Source organism: Ovis canadensis, chromosome 2 (assembly GCF_042477335.2).
Source record: "Ovis canadensis isolate MfBH-ARS-UI-01 breed Bighorn chromosome 2, ARS-UI_OviCan_v2, whole genome shotgun sequence".
In the NCBI taxonomy this organism is placed as follows: domain Eukaryota; kingdom Metazoa; phylum Chordata; class Mammalia; order Artiodactyla; family Bovidae; genus Ovis; species Ovis canadensis.
In genome coordinates, this window is record NC_091246.1 from 186,573,201 (window position 1) to 186,599,900 (window position 26,700).

Genomic DNA, 26,700 nt, shown 5'->3' on the forward strand with positions numbered 1-26,700 from the left:
ATCAGTATCCTCTGAAAATGTGGAAAAAAATACCAATTTTAGACTTCATTCTGAATTAGACAATTGGATTTCTAGTGAAAAGAATGTGGAGATGTTTAGTCATAATTCCTAATAATCTGACCAAGAGCTAACTGCAAAAAATAAAATGAATTAAAATTTTTTAAATTAAATTTTATAAAAGAGATAAAGATTGTAAACATTGCAGAAAGACAAAACAGATCTAGGTTTGGATCATGTAATCACTCTGAAATGTGTGATTTACAAAGGAATGGAGTAGGTCATAATTAAAACCCATCCATAGCACTTGTTATTTACAATGTAGGAATTAGAACACATGCAATAAGTCCGCATTCAACAGACAGCTACCTCCCTAGAAAGGTTAAGTAACTTGGTAGTTATAGTAAGTTAAATAAAGGATCCTAAGTGCTTAGATCTCAAAGATCTTTGCATTAATTTACTAGGGCTGACATACAAAATACCAGACTGGGTATCTTAAACAACAGAAATTTATTTCGTCATAATTCTAGAGGCTAGACCTCCAAAAGCTCGGGTTCAGCAGGTTCTGTTTCTTCTGAGACCACTCATTGGCTTGCAGGTGGCTATTTTCTTGCACCTTCTTCTCATGTTCTTTTCCTTGTGCATGCCTGCACCTAGGGTCTCTGTGTGTCCTAATTTCCTGCTGCAAGGACACAGGTCAGATTAGATTAGGGTTCAGCCTAATAGCCTCATTTCAATTTAATCACTACTGTAAAAGCACTATCTCCAAATACATTCAGACTCTGAGGTGGTACACATTACAGATTCAACATACAGTTTTTGAGACACAGTTTATCCCATAATAACATTCAATAGGTTTTAGTTGTCTGACATTTTGCCCTATTCCCTGTTTCCTCTTTAGGTCCCACTCAACCTCTGCATCTGCTCAGTTCCACTTGCTGCTTAGAAGTTTTTTTCTTTAGCAAACCTGATAACCTCAGAGCTTGTTAATGAGGATTAGTTTGTGCATTGGTATATTTTAGTTCTTCTAAGCAATATATTTGCAGAGACTTGAAGGCAAGTTTGGTGTCTTTACAAGGGAGTGTGTAGGGTGAAATTTTCTGGTATGTAGCCTATGAATCCGCACTTCCTGCATTGCAGGCAGTTTCTTTACTTCTGAGCCATTGGACCACTGGAGAAGCCTTTGGACCTAGATAATCTGTGTGATTTTTATGAGAGTCTGCTTTTTTTTTTTTTTTCACCTTTCTGTATTCCAAAGAGAATAAGTTATAAATACCACTGTAATGTGACATTTTAAAATTGTATCACATTTTCCCTCTGGAGAGAATGTTCATGCTTTATAATCTGTGTGTCCTTCTTTACTTCTAGCTTTCAAATTTTTCAAACATATGTGACTCTGCTTCCTTTTCTTGCTGTCAGCTTCAGAGATGAGAAATATCTTTCTCACTCTTTGCTTAAATTCTTCTCAGTGAGAATTCTGTCACAAGAAACAATTCAGGAAATATTAATGCAGTGTTTCTTTTTAAATCTGATATGCTTTAGGATTGCACATCTCTTGTTAAATTATTTTTAAGCCTCCCTGACTGATCCTGCTTTCTATCAGATCTCTAACCCCTTATATACCCTCTGTAAGACATTTTGAAAACACTGTAAGAAATCCAATAAAGTAGGGCCTGTATGTCAACTTCATGATCATCCTTTAGAAATGTCTGTGAAAGGTGTGTGTATTTTTCTTTGTTCTCTTTTCAAAATGAATTAAAATAGTTTCTCATGAATAGTTTTAAGTTCTGTTTTATATTTTAATTTCATTCAAGAGTTTTCCATTCAAAAGCTTACAAAGGGAAATGACATTTATATTTTCAGGTTTAATATCAAGAATTAACTGAAATTTTAATAATCAACATCGGTCTTTTCCATAATTTTTAACTAATAAGTAAGAAAACTTATATTTCTATTGCATTATTAATTGCTCTTGTTTTGAGTCAATGTGTCTGTATTTTCAGGGATGAAGAACCAGGAGGCCAGCTGGTAACAGATAAGTTCCATATTGACTGGGATTCAGTACTTGTCGACACAGATAACATCATCATTGCACGGTTTGATGGCAGAGGAAGTGGATTTCAGGGCCTGAAAATTTTGCAAGAGATTCATCGAAGGTTAGGCTCAGTGGAAGTAAAGGACCAAATAGCAGCTGTGAAGTAAGTAGGTGTACATCTTCTTATTGTTTGTCCTATGTGAATGCTAGGTATGTGATATATAATACTATTTATGCTAAGAGGTTTGTGTTTTAATGATTAGATAACTTTCTAGGTTAATTATATAGACCAGTAGTCTCCAACCTTTTTGATCCCAGGGACTGGTTTCATGAAAGACAATTTTTCCATGGACCAGAGAGAATCTAATGCCACCATGGCCTAACAGAAGGTGGAGCTCAGGCAGTAATGAGAGTGATGAGAGGATGACTGTAAATATAGATAAAAGTCCACTAACTCCCCTGTTTCTCACCTCCTGCTGTGTGACCCACTTCCTAAGAGGTTATGGACCAGTACCAATCTGTGGCCTGGGGAAAGGGACCCCTGATATAAACTATTTTTTCAAGTATTTTTCACACTCATTGACATAATGAAAGAATTATCATATGTCCCCCTCTAGAATTAGAATTCACTTTGGATTTGTGAAATGGGAGAGAGCTTCATTAAACTACAGTATTATTTACTTAAAATAATCACAATGTCTATTATTTTCCCAGTTAATTACAGTTCTTGAGCTTTCATAAATACGTTTCCCACATGAATGAGAAAAGGTGAACTGAGAAAGCTAATAGGTTCTTTAACACAGCATATAGATATTACCTAGGATATTGTTAAAATGTAGATGCTAATTCAGTAGGCCTGTAGTGGACCCGAGATTCTGCATTTGTAACAAGCTAACAGGGGTGACACCCAAATTGCTCCACTACCCTGAGAAGCGAGATTTTGGTATACAGTACCGTTCTATATGAACAGAGTTCTAACCACTAAAGCAGTTCTTGTTTGACTTCTGTTTTGGTTTTGTTTTTTTTTTCCCTTATGGCTAAGAATGAATTTCTATGGTTCATTTAACTCAAGAAGATATAACTATAATTTTTTTTCATTTCAGATTTTTACTGAAACAGCCATACATTGACTCCAAAAGATTAAGCATTTTTGGAAAGGTAAACAGTAGGAATATGTGTACATACATTACCTGTTTCTATGTGTACTTGTATAATTACTCTCTTTGTATTACTATGATTTCTGTTATCCTTTAAAATGAAACATTATAATTAATATTATATAAATTCAGTTATTTATTAATTCAGCAACTATGTACTGTGTATCTCTAATTGGAACCTGGTGTTAGAAATAGAGCAACAGTAGGACGAAAAAAAAAAAAGGAATCTATTTTCATGAAGATTACCTTCTAGAGAGGAGAAAGAGAAAGTAAACAAGTAAATTAAAAGCATAGTTTCATCTGGTATTGTGTCTTTTAAGGAAAACAAAACAAGAAAAACTGATGGATGAAAGGACCAGTTGTTGTTTGGTTGAGTGGTCAAGTAAGGCCCCTCCAATTTAAGTGATATTTAGGTGGAGACTTAAATAACAAGCAATAATCAGTCATGTAAATCTGTTGAAGGAGCCTGTTATCCAAACAAGGAACAAGCACCACAGACTTGGCAAAGACTACAGGGCTTAGAGACTAAAAAATGAACCAATATTTATAATTATGTTGCTGTGCTATTGGATGATATTTACTTCCCTTTAAAATAATTTTCTATTAAAGTATAGGTGGGACTAGTTATAAAGAACCCACCTGCCAATGCAGGAGAAAAAATAGACGTGGGTTGGATCCCTGGGTCTGGAAGATCCCCTGGAGGAGGGCATGACAACCCACTCCAGTATTCTTGCCTGGAGAATCCCATGGACAGTGGACTACGGGCCATAGGGTTGCAAAGAGGCAGACATGAGTGATTATACAAGCACAATTATCTCATATGGATACAAAACTAAATAGGAAAAATTTTTTTTTTCCTTGAAATGGGCACTCTTAGGATTTACTCTCTTGTTCTGTTGTTCAATCTCTGTCATGTCTAACTCTTTGCAACCCCACAGGCTGCAGCATGCTAGGCTTACCTGTCCTTCACCATCTTATGGAACTTGCTCAAACTAATGTCCATGGAGTCAGTGATGCCGTCCAAACATCTTATCCTCTGTCATCTCCTTCTCCTCCTGTCTTCAATCTTTCCCAACATCAGTGTGTTTTCCAATTAGTCAGATCTTTGCGTGAGATGGGCAAATTATCAGAGCTTCAGTTTTAGCATCAGTTCTTCCAATGAATATTCATCACTGATTTCCTTTAGGACTGACTGATTTGATTTTGGACTGAATTGGTTTGCAGTCCAAAGGACACTCAAGAGTCTTTCTTCTCTAACACCACAGTTAAAAAGCACCAATTCTTCAGTGTTCAGCCTTCTTTATGGTCCAACTCTCACATCTATACATGACTACTGGAAAAACCGTAACTTTGACTATATGTAGCTTTGTCAGCAAAGTAGTATCTCTGCTTTATAATATGGAAAACTCAGCAGTAGCCACAGGACTGGAAAAAGGTCAGTTTTCATTCCAATCCCAAAGAAAGGCAATGCCAAAGAATGCTCAAACTACTACACAATTGTACTCATCTCACACGCTAATAAAATAATGTTCAAAATTCTCCAAGCCAGGCTTCAGCAATACATGAAATATAAACTTCCAGATGTTCAAGCTGGTTTTAGAAAAGGCAGAGGAACCAGAGATCAAATAGCCAACATCTGCTAGGTCATCAAAAAAGCAAGAGAGTTCCAGAAAAACATCTATTTCTTCTTTATTGACTATGCCAAAGCCATTGACTGTGTGGATCACAATAAACTGTGGAAAATATTCTGATAGAGCTGGGAATGTCAGACCACCTGACCTGCCTCTTGAGAAATCTGTATGCAGGTCAGGTAGCAACAGTTAGAACTGGACATGGAATAACAGGCTGGTTCCAAATAGGAAAAGGAGTCAATACACAGTCAATGCTGTATATTGTCACCCTGCTTATTCAATTTATATGCAGAGTACATCATTAGAAATGCTGTGCTGGATGAAGCAAAATCTGGAATCAAGATTGCTGGAAGAAATATCAATAACCTCAGATATGCGGATGACACCACCCTTATGGCAGAAAATGAAGAAAAACTAAAGAACCTCTTGATAAAAGTGAGGGAAGAGAGTGGAAAAGTTGGCTTAAAGCTCAACATTCAGAAAACTAAGATCATGGCATCTGGTCCCATGACTTCATTGGAAATAGATGGGGAAACAGTGGAAACAGTGGCTGACTTTAATTTTTTTGGCTCCAAAATCACTGCACATGGAGACTGCAGCCATGAAATTAAAAGATGCTTGCTACTTAGAAGAAAAGTTATGACCAACCTAGACAGCATATTAAAAAGCAGAGACATTACTTTGCCAACAAAGGTCTGTCTAGTAAAGGCTATGGTTTTTCCAGTGGTCATGTATGGATATGACAGTTGGATTATAAAGAAAGCTGAGCACCAAAGAATTGATGCTTTTCAACTGTGGTGTTGGAGAAGACTCTTGAGCAGCCCTCAGACTACAAGGAGATCCAACCAGTCCATCAGTCCTGAGTGCTTATTGGAAGGACTGATGTTGAAGCTAAAACTCCAATACTTTGGCCACCTGATGGGAAGAACTGACTCATTTGGAAAAACCCAAAGCTGAGAAGGATTGAGGGCAAGAGGAGAAGGGGACGACAGAGGATAAGATGTTTAGATGGCATCACTGACTCGATGGACAGGAGTTTGGGTAAACTCGGGAGTTGGTGATGGACACAGAGGCCTGGCGTGCTACAGTCAATGGAGTCGCAAAGAGTTGAACACAACTGAGCAACTGAACTGAACTGAATCTGCATACAGGTTTCTTGTGAGGCAGGTAAGAGGTTCTCATATTTCCATCTCTTTGAGTGTTTTCTACTATTTGTTATGATCCACACAGTCAAAGGCTTTAGCTTAGTCAATGAAACAGAGGTAGATATTTTTCTGGAATTCCCTTACTTTGTCTATGATCCAGCAAACATTGGCAATTTGATCTCTTGTTCTTCTGCCTTTTCTAAAACCAGCTTGAACATCTGGAAGTTCTTGGTTCACGTAATGCCAAAGCTTAGCTTAAAGAATTACAAGCATAACCTTACTAGCATGGGAGATGAGTGCAGTTGTTTGGTGGTTTGAATATTCTTTAGTACTGCCCTTCTTGGGAACTGAAATGAAACTTGACTTTTTCCAGAGTTATGGCCACTGCTGGATTTTCCAAATTTGCTGACATATTGAGTACAGCACTTCAATAGCATCATCTTTTAGGATTTTAAATAGCTCTGCTGGAGTTCCATCCCCTCCACTAGCTTTATTAGCAGCAGTGCTTCCTAAGGTTCACTTAACTTCACAATCCGGAATGTCTGGCTCTGAGTGAGAGACTACACCATAGTGGTTATCTGGGTCATTAAAATCTTTTTTGTACAGATATTCTGTTTATTATTTCCATCTCTTCTTGATCCAGTCTGCTTTTATTAGATCTTTGCCATTTCTGTTCTTTATCATGCCCATCTTTGGATGAAATGTTCCTTTGGTATTTCCAATTTTCCTGAAGCGATCTCTAGTCTTAGCTTTCTGTTTGTTGTTTTCCTCTTTTCTTTGCATGGTTCATTGAGGAAGGCCTTCTTGTCTCTCCATGCTTTTCTCTGGAACTCTGCATTTAGTTGGGAGTACTTGTCCCTTTCTCCCTTGCTTTTCTTCTTCTCTTTCCTCAGCTATTTGTAAAGCTTCCTTAGACAACCACTGTGACTTCTTGCATTTTCTTTCTCTTCAGGATGTTTCGTTTGCTGCTTCCTGTACAATATTGTAGACCTATGTCCATAGTTCTTCAGGAACACTGTTTCCTTGATCTCATCCCTGAATCTATCAATCACCTCCATTGTATATACATAGGGGATTTGATTTAAGCTGTACCTGGCTGGCCTAGTGGTTTTACCCATTTTCTTTAGTTTAAGCTTGAGTTTTGCTATGAGGAGCTGATGATCTGAGTCAGCTCCAGGTCTTGTTTTGCTGACTGTATCCAGTTTCTCCATCTTTGGCTACAAAGAATGTAATCAATCTGATTTTGGTATTGACCATCTGGTGATGTCCATGTCTAAAATAATCTCTTGTGTTGTTGAAACACGATGTTTGCTATTGACTGGTGCATTCTCTTGGCAGAATTATATTAGCCTTTGCCATGCTTCATTTTGTACTCCAAGGCCCAAATTACGTTTTACTCTAATTATCTCTTGATTTCCTACTTTTGCATTTTAATCCTCTATGATGAAAAGGATGTCTCTTTTGGTGTTCCAGGAGGTCTTCTAGGTCTTCATAAAACTAATCAACTTCAGCTTCTTTGGCATCAGTAGTTGGAGAATAGACATGGATTACAGTGTTGTTGAATGGTTTGCCTTGGAAAATAACTGAGATCATTCTGTCATTTTTAGGTTGCAACCAAGTACCGCATTTCAGACTCTTGTTGATTATGAGGGCTACAGCATTTCTTCTATGGGATTCTTGCCCAAAGTAATAGATATAATGGTCATCTGAATTAAATTAACCATTTTTGTCTATTTTAGTTCACTGATTCCTAAGATGTTGATGTTTACTCTTGCCGTCTTCTGCTTGACCACGTCCAATATACCTTGATTCATGAACCTAACTTTCTAGGTTCTAATGCAATACTGTTCTTGACAGCATCAGATTTTACTTTCATCACCAGAAAAATCCACAAGTATTTCTGCTTTGGCCCAGTCACTTCTTTTCTTCTGGAGCTGTTAGAAGACCTCCTCCCTCTTCCCCTGTAGCATATTGGACACCTTCCAACCTCGGGTGGGGCTCTTCTTTTGGTGTCATATCTTTTTGTCTTTTTATACAGATCATGGGGTTCTCACAGCTAGTGTACTGGAGTAGTGTTCCATCCCCTCCTCCAGTGGATCACGTTTTGTCAGAACTCTCCACTATGACCTGTCGGTCTTGCGTAGCCCTACATGGCACAGCTCACAGCTTCATTGAGATATGCAAACCCCTTCACCATGACGAGACAGTGATCCACAAAGGAGCATATGTAACATACAGCAGTATTAACTACATTTATCATGTGGTATATTATATATACCTGGTACTTAATTATCCTATAACTAGAAGTTTGTACCTTTTGAGTGCCTTCATCCAATTCCCCTACCTACCTCTACAATACTGTGTTAGTTCCCGTTTAGCGTGTTTTCACAACATAGTGATTTGATATTTCTTGGTGTTGCTGAGCCAGACTAAGTCATGTCTGACTCTTTGTGACCCCCATGGACTGTAGCCTGCTAGGCTCCTTTGTTAAAGGGATTTCCCAGACAAGAAATACTGGAGTGGGTTGCCATTTCCTTCTCTAGGGAATCTTCCTGACTCAGGGATCAAACCTGCATCTGTTGCTTGACAGGCAGATTCTTTACCTCTGAGCTACTGGGGAAACCCCACTAAATCAGAGGGAGCATATTATAACTACAAACCTGTTCTTCCCTTTTTTTCATCTTTTAAACTGAGATATAATTGACATACTAAAAATCACTGTTTGTAATAATATTGTATCTAGAAATGAAATGGTAGAAGTTCTTCCATCTTGTTCTTTTTCAGGGTTCTTTTATCTCATCTAGACATTGTATTTCTTTATAAATTTTAGAATCACCTTTTGTAATCTTTTTTTTTTTTTTGACTACATCACATAGCATGTGGGATCTTAATTCAAGGACCAGGGGTTGACCTCATGCTCCCTGCATTGGAAGTACTGAGTCTTAAACAATGGACCATCAAAAATAGCCCACGGGGATTTTCTTGGGAATTCTACTGAATCTGTGGATCACTTAGGAAGAACTGACATCTAAGAAATATTGCCAGTTTCACTTTATTTTTTTTTAAAGATATGTTTCCTTTGGAGTTTTATAGTTTCTGCAGTCTATGTATAGTTATGAATATATTTTTATTCATATTTGGGATTTGATGGGTTCTTTGAATATGTTTAATTGTCTTCCACTAATTCCATCAAAACTGGGATTTCATACTTGGAATTCTTTAAGGCTTATATTGCATTTGTATTTTTGTGTTTGCTTTGTTTTATTTTAATTATACTTACATGATACATTGGGTCAGCAAACACTAATGTTGACTTATGGCTCAAAATTTTAGTCAAGATTAGTTTTTTTCATTGATTCAGTACAAGTTCATGACAAGAATAAAAACAAAATTATTTCACCAATCCTTTTATGCAGCATAATTATCTCTTGTCATCTTTAGTGGTAGAGTTTTGTACAGTCTCTTTTTAGTTTGAAATCTATGCATTTTGTCTACATCATGCATTGAGTCATCATAGCAGAAGGCCAAAGTCACTTGCATTTGCAAAACAAATAAAGAAACAAGCAAGCAAAACTGGCTTTATGCTTGTTTACCTCTCAAGTTTACAGTTTTCAGTAATACCTGGCCTTTGTGAATTCATAACCTTTGTGCCAGCTCAATGTTGTATTCAAAATTACTTTTACTTGTTTTAGTTCTTTATTTTTTTTTTAATTAATACTTTTTATTTATTTATTTTTTGTTTAGTTTTCAGTTGAATCTATTAAGATGTCAGTTTCACCAAATGCTAGAAATGGTATGGCCACACTGAATGTTTTTACCATCAATGAGGCTAAAGCAGTGTTCCCTTCTAAGATTTTAGGCTGAGTGAGAATTTATTGTGGAAAGTGTTATGATTCAAGTGAAACGTTCTAGAGGGCTAGGAATTTTAATTTCAATCGACAATCTTTAAGTGACTTATTTCCTTTAGCTATATAACTATTTGATTGAGTTTCTGGGTTTTTCTTCCCTTTGGTCTAAAGTTCTTTCTGTTTTTTTATGGTCTATTATATGTATATATCTACATCTATATCACCCTCGCTAAATAATTGATTTCATTCATTATAATTGACTTTGTCAGCAGAAATGAAATTTGATTAGAAGTTTTCAGGTACATTTCATTGTTGGTCTCCATAAAGCTGAAATAGTGAACTCTAGGAAATTGGTCAATATTTTTTATTTTATGTGTAATTTGTTCAGTTTAGTCTTTCAGAATTTGGAAAGCAATACTATTATTTCTACCCTTGTAAACTGATTAAGGAATATAGAGTTTTTAGTATTTCTAAAAATGTGTTTTGTGTCAAATAATTTATAATTTTAGACAGCATCCCTATCTATATTCTATTAATTGAAATAATAAGCCTGCAAATGCCAGGAAAGCACTGATTAAATAAATGCATTCTCTTCTAAATTATCACATGGATACTAGAGAAAAACTTCAGCCAACATAAAAGATAATGCTTGACTTTTTATATCCAATTTCATTTTAATATTGCACACATATTCTATAGGTAAACAAAATTAACTAAAAAGTGTTAACTATTACCTAACATAGATTGTTAGCTTATTCTGAGAGTTATTTATTGTTCCAAATGAATTTTCTTCAATATAGTTAAGCCAAAATTCTTACTGGTTATAAGTATTTCTTCCACCTTTTTACTTCACTGCTTTTGTTCATACCTTTTAATTTATTTCTAATAACAGCCTCAAGTCTGTACATGGGTTTTATAATTCTGCTTCTTATTAAGTCTCATTCAGAGGTCCTTTCCTCCATTAATTATTCACCAAATCTCTCCCACTGGAAATCATCATTCCCTCCTGTGTATTGAAAGAACAAGTTGTCAGTCATTTCTTATATTCGTTATATCATAATGTAGTGCATTATATTTGTGTTATTTCATTTCTTATGTCAGACTGTAAGCCTTTTCAAGGTATTTATGTTTTATTTGATTTTCAGTTGCAAAAACATTTTAACTGAACTCATTTCATGTTCTTTCTCTCCTCTGGGATTTTCTCTTTCCTGCTAGATAGCCAATCCTTATCCTTTAGGGGAATATACTTGCTTTTTGGCTTTAGTGTTTTCATCAAATTTGGAGAATATGCAGTTATCATTACTTAATTTTTTTTTTTTTTTTGCTGTTCCAATTTTCCAAAGTTTTCAAATAGGTATGTAATTAGGCCAGTTGAATTTTTCCCTAAGCTCACCAAAATATTAATATTTGATATTTTTATATTTTTAAAAAATATTTGTCTCTGTGTGCTTCATTTTTTTTTATATATTATGCTGTTGCCCATCGACTATACTCTTGCAGGCAGGAAGCTGTAGCAATGCATGGAATTCTCCAGGCCAGAATACTGGAGAAGGTAGCCATTCCCTTCTCCCGGGGATCTTCTAAATCCAGGGATCAAACCCAGGTCACCCGCATTGCAGGTGGATTCTTTACCAGATGAGCCACCAGGGAAGTTGCTCAGTTGCCTCCAATTCTTTGTGATGCCATGGACTGCAAACCCCCAGGCTCCTCTGTCCTTGGAATTCTCCAGGCAAGAATACTAGAATGGGTTGCCATTTCCTTCTCCAAGAGATCTTCCCAACCAGGGTTTGAACCCGGGTCTCCTGCATTGTAGGCAGATTCTTTACCATCTAAGCCACCAGGAAAGCCTTGGTGGGTATAGTATGCTTAATAATAATTCATTTTAATATTTTAAATTATTTCCCACTCTTTGTTCTTTTCTTTCAAGATACCTTTGACCTACTGCTCCTATTTTCTCCACTTTCTCAAATTCTCCCAAAACATTTGGCTATATTCTTTTAACTAAAATTTTATTTTAAACAATATTTAATTTGAGAATAATTGAAATTTTCAAAAGATGCTGCTTTGACTGAATCACATAATATATCTCTTTTATTTAATCCTTTTTGTATTTTTCAGTAGAATTTTTAGTTTTCTTTATGGATGTCAGTATCTTTCCTGCTTTGTTTATTTCTATGTGTTGTTTATTAGTACATTTTAATGTTTATTGTGAGTAGTATGTTTTTGTCAGTGCTATTTTCTAACTTGTTTGTTAGATAAATAGAAAGCTTATACTATTAGCATATTTAGCCATTAACTGGCCATCTGTTACTCAATAATTATTCAAATGACATGATTAAAGATGTTGAACCATTTTAGTTTGAAAAATTATCCTTATGACCTAATCAAGTTCATAAAATACAGTATAATAATATTAATGTTCTTTGTACCAAGTAATTATATTTGTGTTAAAAGTAAACAAAAAAAAACCTACTGAAAGAAATTTTTATGACTTTTTTTTTTAAGATTGATGACACAAATTAAAAATAAGTGACAAAATTTAATACCCCATAAGCATCATACTGAGAACTTGTATTGCTGTGATTACCAGGCCAACATTAATGGAATTAAAATGTATTCATCCAACAAACAGTTACTGAGTGTATACTATGTGCCTAGCACTTTTCAGTTGCTGGACATATAGAAGTCACCAACACAAACCAAAAGCAAAAATAAAGTCTATCTTTTTAAAAATTGTTAATGCAATGAAGAGAGATAAATGAAAAACAAATAATTAGGAAAGTATATAAAATGTCAGATATGATACTGCAGTTCAGAAAAGTGAAGCAGAGAGACAGGAGATCAAGATTAAAAATGAGTTAGCAATTTTCAATCATGAGACAAGAACTATTTCACTAGGAGATATTGATTGGTCTAAAATAGGGAAATTTGAGGAGACAGACAAGAGACCTTCTGGAAGGTAAAAGAAATTAAAAAATGCAATAAGTATGGAAGTTGTTCAAGCAACCTATGGAGGTAATTATTTATTATTTATAGTCTTATTAATAATAGTCTCAATTGGGGTAAGAGTTTGTTAGGGACACTGAGTCACTTCTAGGGTTTGAACTTTTGTGTATAAGATGAAGAAAAAAATTCAAGACAGGAATATAAAAATTGTAGTATAGTATATGTGATTATATTAAACAAATTTAACAGTTTTCATGCAAATTAATATAATAAATTTTATTATTCATAAAGTATTTATAGTATTTTTACTTCAAATCAATTCACTATATATTAGAAGTGATGTGATTCAGAGGGAATCATACAAGTCTAAAGCTGTAGGAAAACTTCTTTTTTTCAGGTCTGTTACTATATCTTTTTGATTACAACCATGAAACCTTTAGGGTTTCCCTGGTGGCTCAGAGGGTAAAGCGTCTGCCTGCAATGCAGGAGACCTGGGTTTGATCCCTGGGTTGGAAATGGCAACCCACTCCAGTTTTTTTTCCTGGAGAATCCCATGGACAGAGAAGCCTGGTAGTCTACAGTCCATGGGGTTGCAGAGTCAGACATGACTGAGCGATTTCACTCACTCATGAAACCCTTTTTACACACGGTGTCAAAAAAGTCACTTTATTATTTCAAAACATGAGGCCCATGAAAATGTAAGTCCTCAGTAAAATGATATTACAGATTTCCCCTCTCCCCTGCTCTTCTAGTCCTTTTGTCTATCGGATTCAATTTTTTACACCAAGGGTAAATATATTTTTTAAAGAAATAAAATTTTCTGTATTTTTGAGATTAGTTGTTTGTCAGTTGCTTAATTTGCTATTATTTTCTCCCATTCAGAAGGCTGTCTTTTCACCTTGCTTATATTTTCCTTTGTTGTGCAGAAGCTTTTAATTTTAATTAGATCCCATTTGTTTATTTTTGCTTTTATTTCCAGAATTCTGGGAGGTGGATCATAGAGGATCCTGCTGTGATTTATGTCTGAGAGTGTTTTGCCTATGTTCTCCTCTAGGAGTTTTATAGTTTCTGATCTTACATTTAGATCTTTAATCCATTTTGAGTTTATTTTTGTGTGTGGTGTTAGAAAGTGATCTAGTTTCATTCTTTTACAAGTGGTTGACCAGTTTTCCCAGCACCACTTGTTAAAGAGATTGTCTTTACTCCATTGTATATTCTTGCCTCCTTTGTCAAAGATAAGGTGTCCATATGTGTGTGGATTTATCTCTGGGCTTTCTATTTTGTTCCATTGATCTATATGTCTGTCTTTGTGCCAGTACCATACTGTCTTGATGACTGTGGCTTTGTAGTAGAGCCTGAAGTCAGGCAGGTTGATTCCTCCAGTTCATTCTTCTTTCTCAAGATTGCTTTGGCTATTCGAGGTTTTTTGTATTTCCATACAAATCTTGAAATTATTTGTTCTTGTTCTGTGAAAAATGTGGCTGGTAGCTTGATAGGGATTGCATTGAATTTATAAATTGCTTTGGGTAGTATACTCATTTTCACTATATTGATTCTTCCAATCCATGAACATGGTATATTTCTCCATCTATTAGTGTCCTCTTTGATTTCTTTCATCAGTGTTTTATAGTTATGCAGCTCAATTCCAGAAAAATAAACGACCCAATCAAAAAAATGGGCCAAAGAACTAAATAGACATTTCTCCAAAGAAGACATACAGATGGCTAACAAACACATGAAAAGATGCTCAACATCACTCATTATTAGAGAAATGCAAATCAAAACCACAATGAGGTACCACTTCACAACAGTCAGAATGGCTGCGATCCAAAAATCTGCAAGCAATAAATGCTGGAGAGGGTGTGGAGAAAAGGGAACCCTCCTACACTGTTGGTGGGAATGCAAACTAGTACAGCCACTATGGAGAACAGTGTGGAGATTCCTTAAAAAATTGCAAATAGAACTACCTTATGACCCAGCAATCCCACTGCTGGGCATACACACCGAGGAAACCAGAATTGAAAGAGACAACATGTACCCCAATGTTCATTGCAGCACTGTTTATAATAGCCAGGACATGGAAACAACCTAGATGTCCATCAGCAGATGAATGGATAAGAAAGCTGTGGTACATATACACAATGGAGTATTACTCAGCCGTAAAAAAGAATTCATTTGAATCAGTTTTGATGAGATGGATGAAACTGGAGCCAATTATACAGAGTGAAGTAAGCCAGAAAGAAAAACACCAATACAGTATACTAACACATATATATGGAATTTAGGAAGATGGCAATGACAACCCTACTGTATGCAAGACAGGAAAAAAGACACAGATGTGTATAACGGACTTTTGGACTCAGAGGGAGAGGGAGAGGGTGGGATGATTTGGGAGAATGGCATTCTAACATGTATACTATCATGTAAGAATTGAATCACCAGTCTATGTCTGACGCAGAATACAGCATGCTTGGGGCTGGTGCATGGGGATGACCCAGAGAGATGTTATGGGGAGGGAGGTGGGAGGGGGGTTCATGTTTGGGAACGCATGTAAGAATTAAAGATTTTAAAATTAAAAAAAAAATAAAAATAAAAATAAATAAATTAATTTAAAAAAAAAAGAAATAAAAATTTCTATGCTTTAAGTCCACAGAATGAAGTTTTAAAAATCTAGACAAATTTGTTAAAATTTTACAAGTAATGCTAAAGATATTTTGCAAACGCACATGATGTAACAATTGTAATGAATGGAAAAATCTGATCACTGAGAATACCAATGAGATGACAGCACAACTGAAACATAGCAGCCTATACCAATTATTGACCATTATTAGTCTATATCACATTAATAAAAACATCTTCTCATTAACTACAGTCAGTATGATGAACCCCAGTTTTTGGCATCTTCCTTATAGATATGAGTTGCTTTGAAAATTAAAGCACCATTCTATATCTGACTAGAACTTAAGATTCCTAATATCTTGTGGGATATTATTTTTCCAAGAACTTTTTCATGATCTATTCTTGTTATTATTATTATATATTTTATTATTTTAATTACAGGATAATTACTTTACAATATGGTGACTTTTTTTCCATGCATTGAATCAGTATTAGGTGTATACTCCTAATACTCCTCCCTCTTGAACTTCCTCCCACCTCCTCCCCATCCCACTCTTCTAGGTTGTCACAGAGCACTGGCCTTGGGTTCCCAGCATCATACATGGACTCCCACTGGCTATCCATTTTACATATAGTAATGTGGTAGGAATGCAAACTGATACAGAGAACAGTATGGAGATTCCATAAATAAACTAAGATAAAGCTACTATGATCTGTTCTTATATTCAGCAAATAAATATGAAATGATAGAGAAGGTAAACAATTAAAATTTATTTTAATCCTGCCAGTATTGATTTTATTTTAAAAATAGAATTTATTAGCTGAAATAAATTAGATTAAAGCAGTATTTTGAATTAGATCTTTAAATGCTATAGACAGAATTTTATTCAAAACCTTTCAATATTGTTAAGTTTTCAGTTTACTTTCATTGATCCCAAATGCCAGATATTTTTTTTTAAGAAAGCAGATACAATGTCTTATGCAAGCAGCAGTGATTTACAACAATACTTTCACTTAGAATCACATGGAGAACTCCACAGCCCATTCTACACATATTGATTCAATTGATTTTGAGGGCACTGGTACACACGCGTGTGCGCACGCACGCACACACACACACACACACACATTAAGTTCCACTAGTCTCGGGAATTCTGGCTGAAGTTAGAAAGATAGTCAGGTGGGAATCCTTATTACGTTATTACACAATAAAAACTTTCTATTCAAAATATGGATCAGCAACATAAAGTTCTCCTGGGAATTTGTTAAAAATGCAAAATCTTGGGCCCTATCCCAAATCTACTGGTTTAGAATATGAACTTAAAAAGTCCCTCAAATAAGACTCAAAAAGAACTTTCGGGTATTTTTATGAGATCTGCCCCTCCTGTGAAAGATACCTTTCTTACTTCCTGGAGTTAATCAAGATCAATCCAGGAATCATGTGAAACAGAGATAAAAAAACAATACAATCTATTAATTTATATTATTTAAATATGATATACAATTATTCTCAGCAGTTATATTCAGTTATTCTCTCAAAGTAGTCAAGTTATATAAATAACAGCATCATAACCAGAAATCATAATCATAATCAGAAATTATGGTAGTTGTGGAATTAGAACCAGAAAAGTTATCAGCTAAGATGCATTTTTCACTATGAGAATACTGTTGCTGCTTGGGAAATATTTGAAACCTCTTGTCTGCAACACCATGGTCTCAATCTTCATGATAGTGAACTAGAAACTTGAAAAGTTGCTTATAGGGAGAGAATTTTCAGTCTCTCAACACTTTTGCTCTATAATTGCTGTTTATTTACATGCTTTGCATGACTCATTCATTTCTTCATACTTCTGAAGAGGAGCAGAATATGCCGTCCCAGAATATGTCTCTTTGGCAAAACAGTATTTTTTGAGATGATTGTTTTAAGAGACAGCATAAACAGGAGAAGCTTTACAAACAGAGCAGAAGCTACCCTTTTGCAAGGGACATTTACCTTTATAAAGAAAATCTCTGTTTATGTTTCCCTCTCTTTACAAGGAAGCGAATCTTGTTTTTCAGGCCCTAAGACATGTCCAGCTTTATGCCACTCCATGGACTGCAGCACACCAGACTTCCCTGTCCTTCACTATTTCCCAGAGTTTGCTCAAGCTCATATTCATTGAATCAGTGATGCCATCCAACCATCTCATTCTCTGTTGTCCCCTTTTCCTTCTACCTTCAATCTCTCCCAGTATCAGGGTCTTTTCCAGTGAGTTGGCTCTTCATATCAGGTGGCTAAAGTACTGCAGTTTCAGCATCAGTTCTTCCAGTGAATATTCAGGGTTGATTTCCTTTAGGATTGACAAGTTTGATCTCCTTGCTATCCAAGAGACTCTCAAGAGGCTTCTCCAGCACCGCAGTTTGAAAGCAATAGTTCTTTGGTGCTCAGCCTTTTTTACTGTCCAGCTCTCACATCCATTCATGACTACCGGAAAAACCATATCTTTGACTATACGGACCTTTATCAGCTAAGTAATATCTCCAATTTTTAATATGCTGTACTATTGTTTTTGACTATTCTTCCCTTTTCTCTGCATCCCCTCCCTTCCCTGATTAGCCACTGTTTGAACCTGCCCTTTGGAACTCAGGGAAGGCCATGAATGTTGGAATCTTATCTACTCCCTACAAACAAGAAAAGGGGGACAGATAGTCTTCTGTGCCCAGGAGGCCCTCAGACCTGCTCAGTTTCAACAGGGAAAGGGAAGAGGGGATATAGGTATGTTAAGAGAGAGTAAATTATTTTGGGGCTTCCTTGATGGCTCAGATGGTAAAGACTCTGCCTGCATTGCAAGAGACCCAGGTTTAATCCCTGGGTGGGGCGAATCCCCTGGAGAAGGAAATGGCAACCCACTCTAGTATCCTTGCCTAGGAAATCCTCTGGACAGAGGAGCCTGGCAGGCTACAGTCCCTGGGGTTTCAAAGAGTTGGACACTACGGGGTGACTAATGCTTTCACTTTCTTTTCAAGTTAGTGTTAGGAAACACTTGGGGCCTTAGAAGAATAGATGGGAGGCAAGGCTTGTGACACAGGGAGTCTGGGTGTGTGTCAATTTCTAGTCTCCTTTCCTGTGACAAGAATCAATCTTCCCTCAGTGATGAAACTTCCAGGCAGTGGCCTTTGAACAATTGATTTACTTTTGGAGAATCTGCCTTTAGGCAGATAAAGGCATTCAGAGAAAGAGAAAGCTTCTCTCTGCATTTGCTGTTTCTGCAAGTGCTTATAGCTCAAAATAATTAATATGCTAAGTGGCATACTTTTGGGTGGTATATTCTGCTACTCTTCACATATATTCGCTCAACCACTACAGTAATGTCTGATTACATTTTGGACTTTCCAGTACCCATTTTTAAATGATGCTTTAGATAAGCATAATGACATTATTTATTTTTCATCTCAAGAGTTATAGAGAAAATAACAGTTTCCTATAGCACCAAAACACACTAGAATCATCTGCAAATCTTTCACAAGTAGAGCTTGTCATGAACCAGTTGCATTAGAATGTCTGGAATAAGGCTTGAATATTAATATCTTAATTAATAATACCTATCAGGATATGATAATACCTATCAGGATATGAAGAAGGCTGAGTGTTGAAGAATTGATGCTTTTGAACTGTGGTGCTGGAGAAGACTCTTGATATTCCCTTGGACTGCAACGAGATCCAACCAGTCCATTCTGAAGGAGATCAGTCCTGGGATTTCTTTGGAAGGAATGATGCTGAAGCTGAAACTCCAGTACTTTGGCCACCTCATGCGAAGAGTTGACTCATTGGAAAAGATTTTGATGCTGGGAGGAATTGGGGGCAGGAGAAGAAGGGAGGATGAGATGGCTGGATGTCATCATTGACTTGATGGACGTGAGTCTGAGTGAACTCCGGGAGTTGGTGATGGATAGGGAGCCCTGGCGTGCTGCGATTCATGGGGTTGCAAAGAGTTGGACACGACTGAGTGACTGAACTGAACTGAACTGATCAGGATATTCCAATGTCTGGCAAAATGAAACACAACACCAAGAGCACAGCAAAAATTAATGCCTAAAATGCACTGACAACTTAGTAGGTTATCCCCTTTACCCAGCATTACTATAGTTATTAAAATCTCCTCTTGAATTTTTCTAGTCAGAAAAGTGGTCTTCAAAAGAAAACTAGACACCTTGATTTATATATTTTAAAATGTATAATTAGATTTGTTCAAAAGCATTTCAAGGTGGATATTTAAAAATTGAATTTAAAATTAACCCAACACATCTAAGTAGCAAAAGTATTTATCATATATGAGTTCTTTCAAATGTTTAGTTGTGTGGATTGAAAACAGAATCTATACTTGTGATGATATATATTAAACATTTAATACTTCTTTCTTAATTCTTAATAATCATAATTTTAAATGTTTTATTAAGTGAATATGCTATTTTATTAAATATATATGTCTAAAATGATGTATGATTTAATCACTGGGCTTCCCAGGTGGTACTAGTGGTAAAGAACCTGCCTACCAATGCAGATGGGGATTCAATCCCTGGGTCATAAAGATCCTCTGGAGGAGGGCATGGGAATACACTCCAGTATTCTTGCCTGGAGAATCCCATGGACAGAGGAGCCTGGTGGGCTATAGTCCATAGTCACAAAGAGTCAGACATGACTGAAGCAATTTAGCATGCAGGCACATAGTACCTTGATTTCAAATTATTTGGATCTATTCCCAGATATCAGATCAAAGAGCAAATATTTGACACTTGATAATAAATAAATTTTATATTTTACCTAAAGTTATTGAAATAACATTATATAAAAATTTAAATAACTTTTCAAAATTTTTGTCTGTACATAACCATGTTTTGTATATTCTTTGCTCAAATCTGGAGCATTATGAGACATTCTGATATGTATATTAACTAACAGTGACCAAAAGGTAAAACATTAAAATGTCTCCAGGAATTATCAATAATCTTACATATATAAACTTTTTTTTTTTTTTTTGGCCAGGGCTATGGTGGCTATATTGCATCCATGATCTTAAAATCAGATGAAAAACTTTTTAAATGTGGATCTGTGATTGCACCCATTATAGACTTGAAGTTGTATGGTGAGTACTTCCTACAGACTGACCTAAAATAATGTATTGATTTACAGAAACAAAAGTCCTCATGTAGAGATGCTCAATCGAGGTCATTTACCATGTACCTTCAGAGATGTTTTCAGCAGTTTATCACCTCTCTGATTCAATCAGTTTTACTTGTGCATGACAATGAAATGTGAATGGTAGAAACTAAATAATGAAATGTGCTAGTCAAATGGTTTTTAGTGTATCCTTAAATTTCTGTTTTCTTGGATCACAGCCTCAGCTTTCTCTGAAAGATATCTTGGTATGCCATCAAAAGATGAAAGCATATACCAGGTAACTAACTTAAAAACAATGAATAAAGAATAGTATTTTTATTCTAAAAGTTCTGAATGCAAATATAGGTAAATGCCTATATACAGATTTTTGTGTTTTTATTTATAGGCATCTAGTGTGCTACATAATATTCATGGCTTGAAAGAAGAAAACATATTAATAATCCATGGGACTGCTGACAGTAAGTAGCTACTTAGTGACATTCGCTGCTACTGATTGATGGAGGCTGATCTTGAACAGAGGGGCACCTCCAAGGATTTGCTTACAGGAGGTGCTATAACCTTCTGGAGAGGAGAGCAGAAGAGAATGGCACAAGCAATCTGATACCTGGTAGAAAGTGGGCAGAAGGACAGAAGGACATCAGGACTAAGAGTGGAGGAGGCAACGGGGCTTGGTGGCAGACACTGTGCGGTGAAACTCTGTGATGATGGAAATGTCTGTGCAGCTGAACACAGTAACCACTGGCCATGTGCACTTGACATGTTTAGTATGACTGAGAAACTGAATTTTTACATTTTATTTAATTGTAATTAACAAATATAAATAACCATGTGTGGTTAGTCACTACTAGGATCACGTTGTTCAGCATACTGCAAATGGACTCTAACCTGAAAAGCAACAGCATAGCAAAAGGTGCCAGCACTGAGATGAAATTCTGATGAGATTTCTCACTTAAGTTAAAACAAAAACCAAAAAAAACACTTTTATATCATCTCCTTTTTTATTATTTTATACATTGGAGATGGATGTGATTGATATGACTAGTAATAAATAATATCATTTTATATTCACCTGAAGTGTTTGTGGCTCAAAGAAATTATATCTTTTTTCACATTATTTTATGTGAAATTTTACAACAGAAGGCTGAGTATTTATAGCTCCACTCACAGATGAGAAAAATCAATTTCAAGGAGGAAACTGATTTATCCAAGGCTACCTGGCAAGTGAACAAAGAGAAGCAAAACCTTGAAGCAATATTTCCTAAATCTTAAACTTGTTTTTGTCAGTCCACTCTGCCTTGTCTCAGTATTTTTATCCCATTTTACGGAGAATATTACTAACAAGGTCTTACAGTGAAGATAACACTAGCCTTCAAACTTGACTTTTAAGCATGTCAGGTCATAGTTAAAATAGTTAAATCAGAGCTCATATCAATACCGATATACAAGATGTATATATTATGTATATAGTATATATGTGAATAAATAGGTAAATGAGGGAGAAGAGACAAATCTGCCTTAGGTAGATTTCCAAACCATTTTCGTAGGTGCCCCACCTCAAAGAGGCAAAGCTTAATCCTCCTCCCTTCACCCATTTGATTTGCTTCAACAGACAACTGACTGATGCGAGCCTGTGGAATAGCACAGGGAACTGGCAGTGCTCTGTGCTATGCTTCACCCACCTGATAAAATGTAAGCAGAACTTCAACACCAGTCACTTCAAAGGAAATGCGCCTATGTGTTTGCACACACACACACACACACAAATGTACTCACACACACACATTCACATATTCCATAGGGGACTGGTAGATTATAGGCAGTCAGTCAATAGTAATATAATACTACCATTGTTAGGATTATCTTTCAAAATTATCATCAAATCAGGAAACTCAACCAACTAGACTTAATGCCTCTATTTAGTTTTAAGAAGGGATACATGGCAATTATCAACACGCTTTGCACTAGAAGCTAAACAGGGAAAAAAAAACAAACTGGAAAATCCATTTGGACATTTATTTTCAGCTTTATCCATAAAGCTGAATGGTGGAGTCTTTTTCAGTTTGTTTTCTACAATAAACAAATAAGGTATATAGAGTATCATTTTACCTCAGTCATTACCCTATTTATTAGCATTTCTGGTAGCTTACCTTTATGGAGCAGTTTGCACAGTTATTTAGAAATGACAAGGTAATTTCCCCATTAAGTACAATAAGAGAATGTTGGGAAAGATTACGAGACTTTTAAAAGATGAAAATGATTATTTGGAGTCTTTTATTGTCTGCTCTGTGGCAGGATCAATCAGTACCATAGCATTAGAGCCATGAAGTCTAAATTATTGGTAAGGCTGCCCTACTTTTACAAAGACAGTTGAAAAAAGTTAGCTTAAAAGTTATTTACAGAAATTTGAAGATTCACAGTTTAAGAATGTACAGCCAAGGCAGCCTATGAGCAAAATGCTCTACAAAATTATTGAAGTGCTTTGTCCCAGTCTTCACAGCTAGTTCATGTCAATGTTGCTGCACACACGTAGGCTGCTGTGCCACTTATTTCAGTTTTGTAACTGAGTTTCAGGGAGTAGCAAGTCAGAAGGAAAGAGGAGAAACCAATATGGTCCACATTGAATATTAGCCCTGAGTAATGAGATATGCATGCTATTTTCTCAAGATGTGCTTTTCTTCCTAATTTGATATAAAGCAGAATGTCAGTGTTTGAGATTGACCCTAGTAATCCTCAGAAACGAAGAAGGCTGGTTTGCTGTATTACTATCCAGACAGGCATTCACTCTGTTAAAATTATTATCATGGTATAAAAGATGTGAATAATTAGAAATAATAAATGACATTCAGTAAAGTAAATCTAACCACAATTCTGTAGAGTAAGTAGAGACTTAGTAGTAACTCCTGCTTTAATGTATTTTTTATAATGTGAAGCTCAAAGTTTTATTACCATTGTATGGACTGGCTTTCCAGATAAAGCTAGGTATCAGTCTTTTAAATGTGCACTGGATGTAACGTAAAATACTTAATTTCTTTGAAAAAATGTTATAAAAATGTTCTAACCCTGAAAAATGTATTTCCTTCAATATCATAATGTAATTTCTTGCAGCCAAAGTCCATTTCCAACATTCAGCAGAATTAATCAAACACCTAATAAAAGCTGGAGTGAACTATACTATGCAGGTAAGCCACTTTTTCAGAAGAATGTGTTGTTTTACCTTAGTTTCTTATTGTGAGATACAGAACACAGTTTTTGTATGATTCCATCTCCCACCCTTTTATTTGTTGGGTTTTTTTTTGTTCTTCTTCCTTTTTTTTTTTTTTTACCAAATTGTCTTTACTTCCTTATTACAGTGAGAATGTAGATCATCTTGTTTTACATGTGAATTGCATAAACTCTTTCAAAAATGCTTGTTTCTCAGATGTTTACTCATATCACTGATAAGAAATTCTTTTAAAATGATAAATTTTATTTCCCTTCTTGTCCCTTTGTCTTTCTGTCTGTCTCCATTACTCTTTGAGTAAATATCACAAGAAAAAAGGGAAAAGAGAAAACATTATTTACATTTCTGCATTCAACCATACTTAGTAAATATTTATCGAGGACTTAATTTACATGGGTCTCTATACTAAATGGATCAAGAAGACATACTTTAAACATTAAAAAGAACTTTCAGTCTGATGGAGTAGTTAGAAAGGGAAATAAAGTTACTTTCATTCCTAAGCATTTGGAAGAACTAAAAGTGATTCAGCTTATCAAAAATGATTCAGCTTATCAAAAATATAGGTACCACAGTTAGAATGATGAAAAATGAAGATGTAGCAATAAACAGATGGAGGGTCATGGCACTGACGATAAGACTGTGAGGCTTTATTTACTCAGAGGGAAATGTGGCACTAGCTAAAAACTTTACACCCAGGAATTGATGTGACAATATTTTCACTTATATTTTTTAAAAAATCACTGATGTTGTTGATATTGGAAAGGACACTGTCAAAGTAAAAATTTCATTGTGCAAAAGTAGACGAAAAAGGAAAATTTTGTTTGGGACTACTGTAATAAGGGGGGAAGACTAAACTCAACTTTTTTGAAACAAAGGGCTGGGGAGTTTTTAAGAGTTCGCATGGAGGGATTCATTGGGCCTGGTGTTTGGTAACAGGCCAAGGAGAAGTAAAGTAAGGAAAAGTAAGGAAAGGAAAGGAAAAGTAAACTTTCTTGTGACTTTATGGTAAGAGATAGTTTTACAACTTGGAGAGTGGGAAATGGCGATGCTCTCTCCTTCAGTGTTTACATTTTAAAGTAATGGTTTCCAGGACTTCCCTGGTGGTCCAGTGGTTAAGAGTCAGTGCTTCCAGTGCAGGGGGTGCAGGTTTCATTCCTGGTCTGGGAACTAAGTTACCACATGTTATATGGTGCAGTCCCCCTGCCCCCCAAAATAACTAAAAGTAAAAAAAAGATAAAAAAGAAAGAGAGAGATGGTTCCCAAGTCCTTGAGAAAGATATTTCCTGGATTGTAAAATTGGCAAAAGTCTGAAAGAAGATTTATATAAATTTCAAAGGGGCAGAGAATAAACTTACAGTTGCCAGTTTTCTACATTAAATATTCTAAAGGGAGGTCAGAGGCCTATAGTCAGGACGAAACTGTCTAAAATGTAGCTAAGTTGATATTAATATCATCTTGTTCAATGTGAACATAGACAGCTCTAACTTTTTGGAAAACAAATCCTAATTTATTTACTTTATTTATTTATTTTTTGGCTTGCAGGATCTTAGTTCCCCAACCAGGGATTAAACTCCAAGCCCAAGGCAGCAAAAGGGCAGAATCCTAACCACTGGAACACCAGGGAATTCCCAACAAATCCTAATTTACAGACACAAAATTGCATTTTGTCTCAAGTGTCTTGTTTTGATCTAATTAAAATAAAAATGAAACATTTAGCATGAAAGACTCAGAACTGAATACCATGAGATTTTGGTTAAATATTATTTTCCAGAGTTCCCTTGCCATGGCGCTGAAGTAATGAATTCTGAGAGAGAAGGCTTTCTTTGACAACTCTAAATCTCCTTTCCATTCAATATCTTAGGTCTACCCAGATGAAGGCCATAACGTATCTGAGAAGAGCAAGTATCATCTCTACAGCACAATTCTCAGATTCTTCAGTGATTGTTTAAAGGAAGAAATACCAGTGTTACCACAGGAACCAGAAGAAGATGAATAAAGGACCCTATTTATATAGAGCTGAAGGGGATATTGAGGCTCAGTGCAACCTAACCAAGAGACTGTACTATTGTAGATGCTCCAGAATTTCAAGGGCAGCTTAAGGAGATGACGCTGGAACAGCACACTCAGAGACAATGAACTAGAATTTGAGTACAGAAGTCCATGTCTACTGTGTTGCCAAGGGTGCAGAACCTGTTTCTTTGTGTAAGAAAAGTCAAAGGGTTGGTTTCCGGGGAGAAATTAGTTTTGCATTAAAGTAGGAGTAGTGCATGTTTTCTTCTGTTACCCCCCTATTTGTTCTGTAATTAATTGCTCTCATTTTAATTTCAGTGGCCACCACCATCTTTGCATATAATGCACAACTTCTCAGTACTACAGTCCCTGATCCTTGATGGCCAAGCTGCAATCTAACACTTTACTGTACCTTTAAAATAAGTGCAATTCCTTCATTGTCTATTATGATGCTTAAGAAAAGAGTCAGTTAATAAAACCAGAGTATTTTATGTAACTTCTGTTTATAAAAAGACATTTTTAAATGGGTCACAGATCATGTAGAAATATGGGTTTCAGCACCTTCCAAAGTTCAGCCAGTTATCAGTAGATACAATATCTTTAAGTCAACACATGAGTGTATGTCTCACAATATGTATACACACGTGTGCATATGCAGTCAATAAATCTATCTTTACATGTTATTCATGCTACAAAGGATAAACTTGATGACTTAGAAGAGATGCTTATAGGCTGTAATGGATGCTTTGTTTAATGAGCCAAATATGATGAAATTTTTTTTCAATTCAAATTCTAGCTATTGCTTTCCTATAAATGTTTGGGTTATGTTTGGTATGGTTTTTAGTGGTTAATAGTTTTCTAGTTGCAGTTTAATTTTTTGAATATGATACCTTGTCACATGTAAATTAGGTACTTAAATATTAAATTATAG

At 35.7% G+C, this 26,700-nt stretch overlaps 1 protein-coding gene across 1 annotated transcript in view; it reads left to right on the plus strand.

Annotated features, from left to right (window-relative positions):
• The window catches only part of DPP10 (dipeptidyl peptidase like 10), a 769,909-nt gene extending 743,457 nt beyond the window's left edge, over positions 1-26,452 (plus strand). The window contains exons 20-26 of the mRNA XM_069577778.1: positions 2,001-2,195; positions 3,136-3,190; positions 20,405-20,504; positions 20,758-20,816; positions 20,925-20,997; positions 23,645-23,718; positions 25,621-26,452. Of these exons, the coding sequence (XP_069433879.1) occupies positions 2,001-2,195; positions 3,136-3,190; positions 20,405-20,504; positions 20,758-20,816; positions 20,925-20,997; positions 23,645-23,718; positions 25,621-25,755 (691 nt within the window). The 3' untranslated portion in view covers positions 25,756-26,452. The remainder of the gene's footprint in view (positions 1-2,000; positions 2,196-3,135; positions 3,191-20,404; positions 20,505-20,757; positions 20,817-20,924; positions 20,998-23,644; positions 23,719-25,620) is intronic.
• The last annotated feature ends 248 nt before the right edge of the window (positions 26,453-26,700 follow it).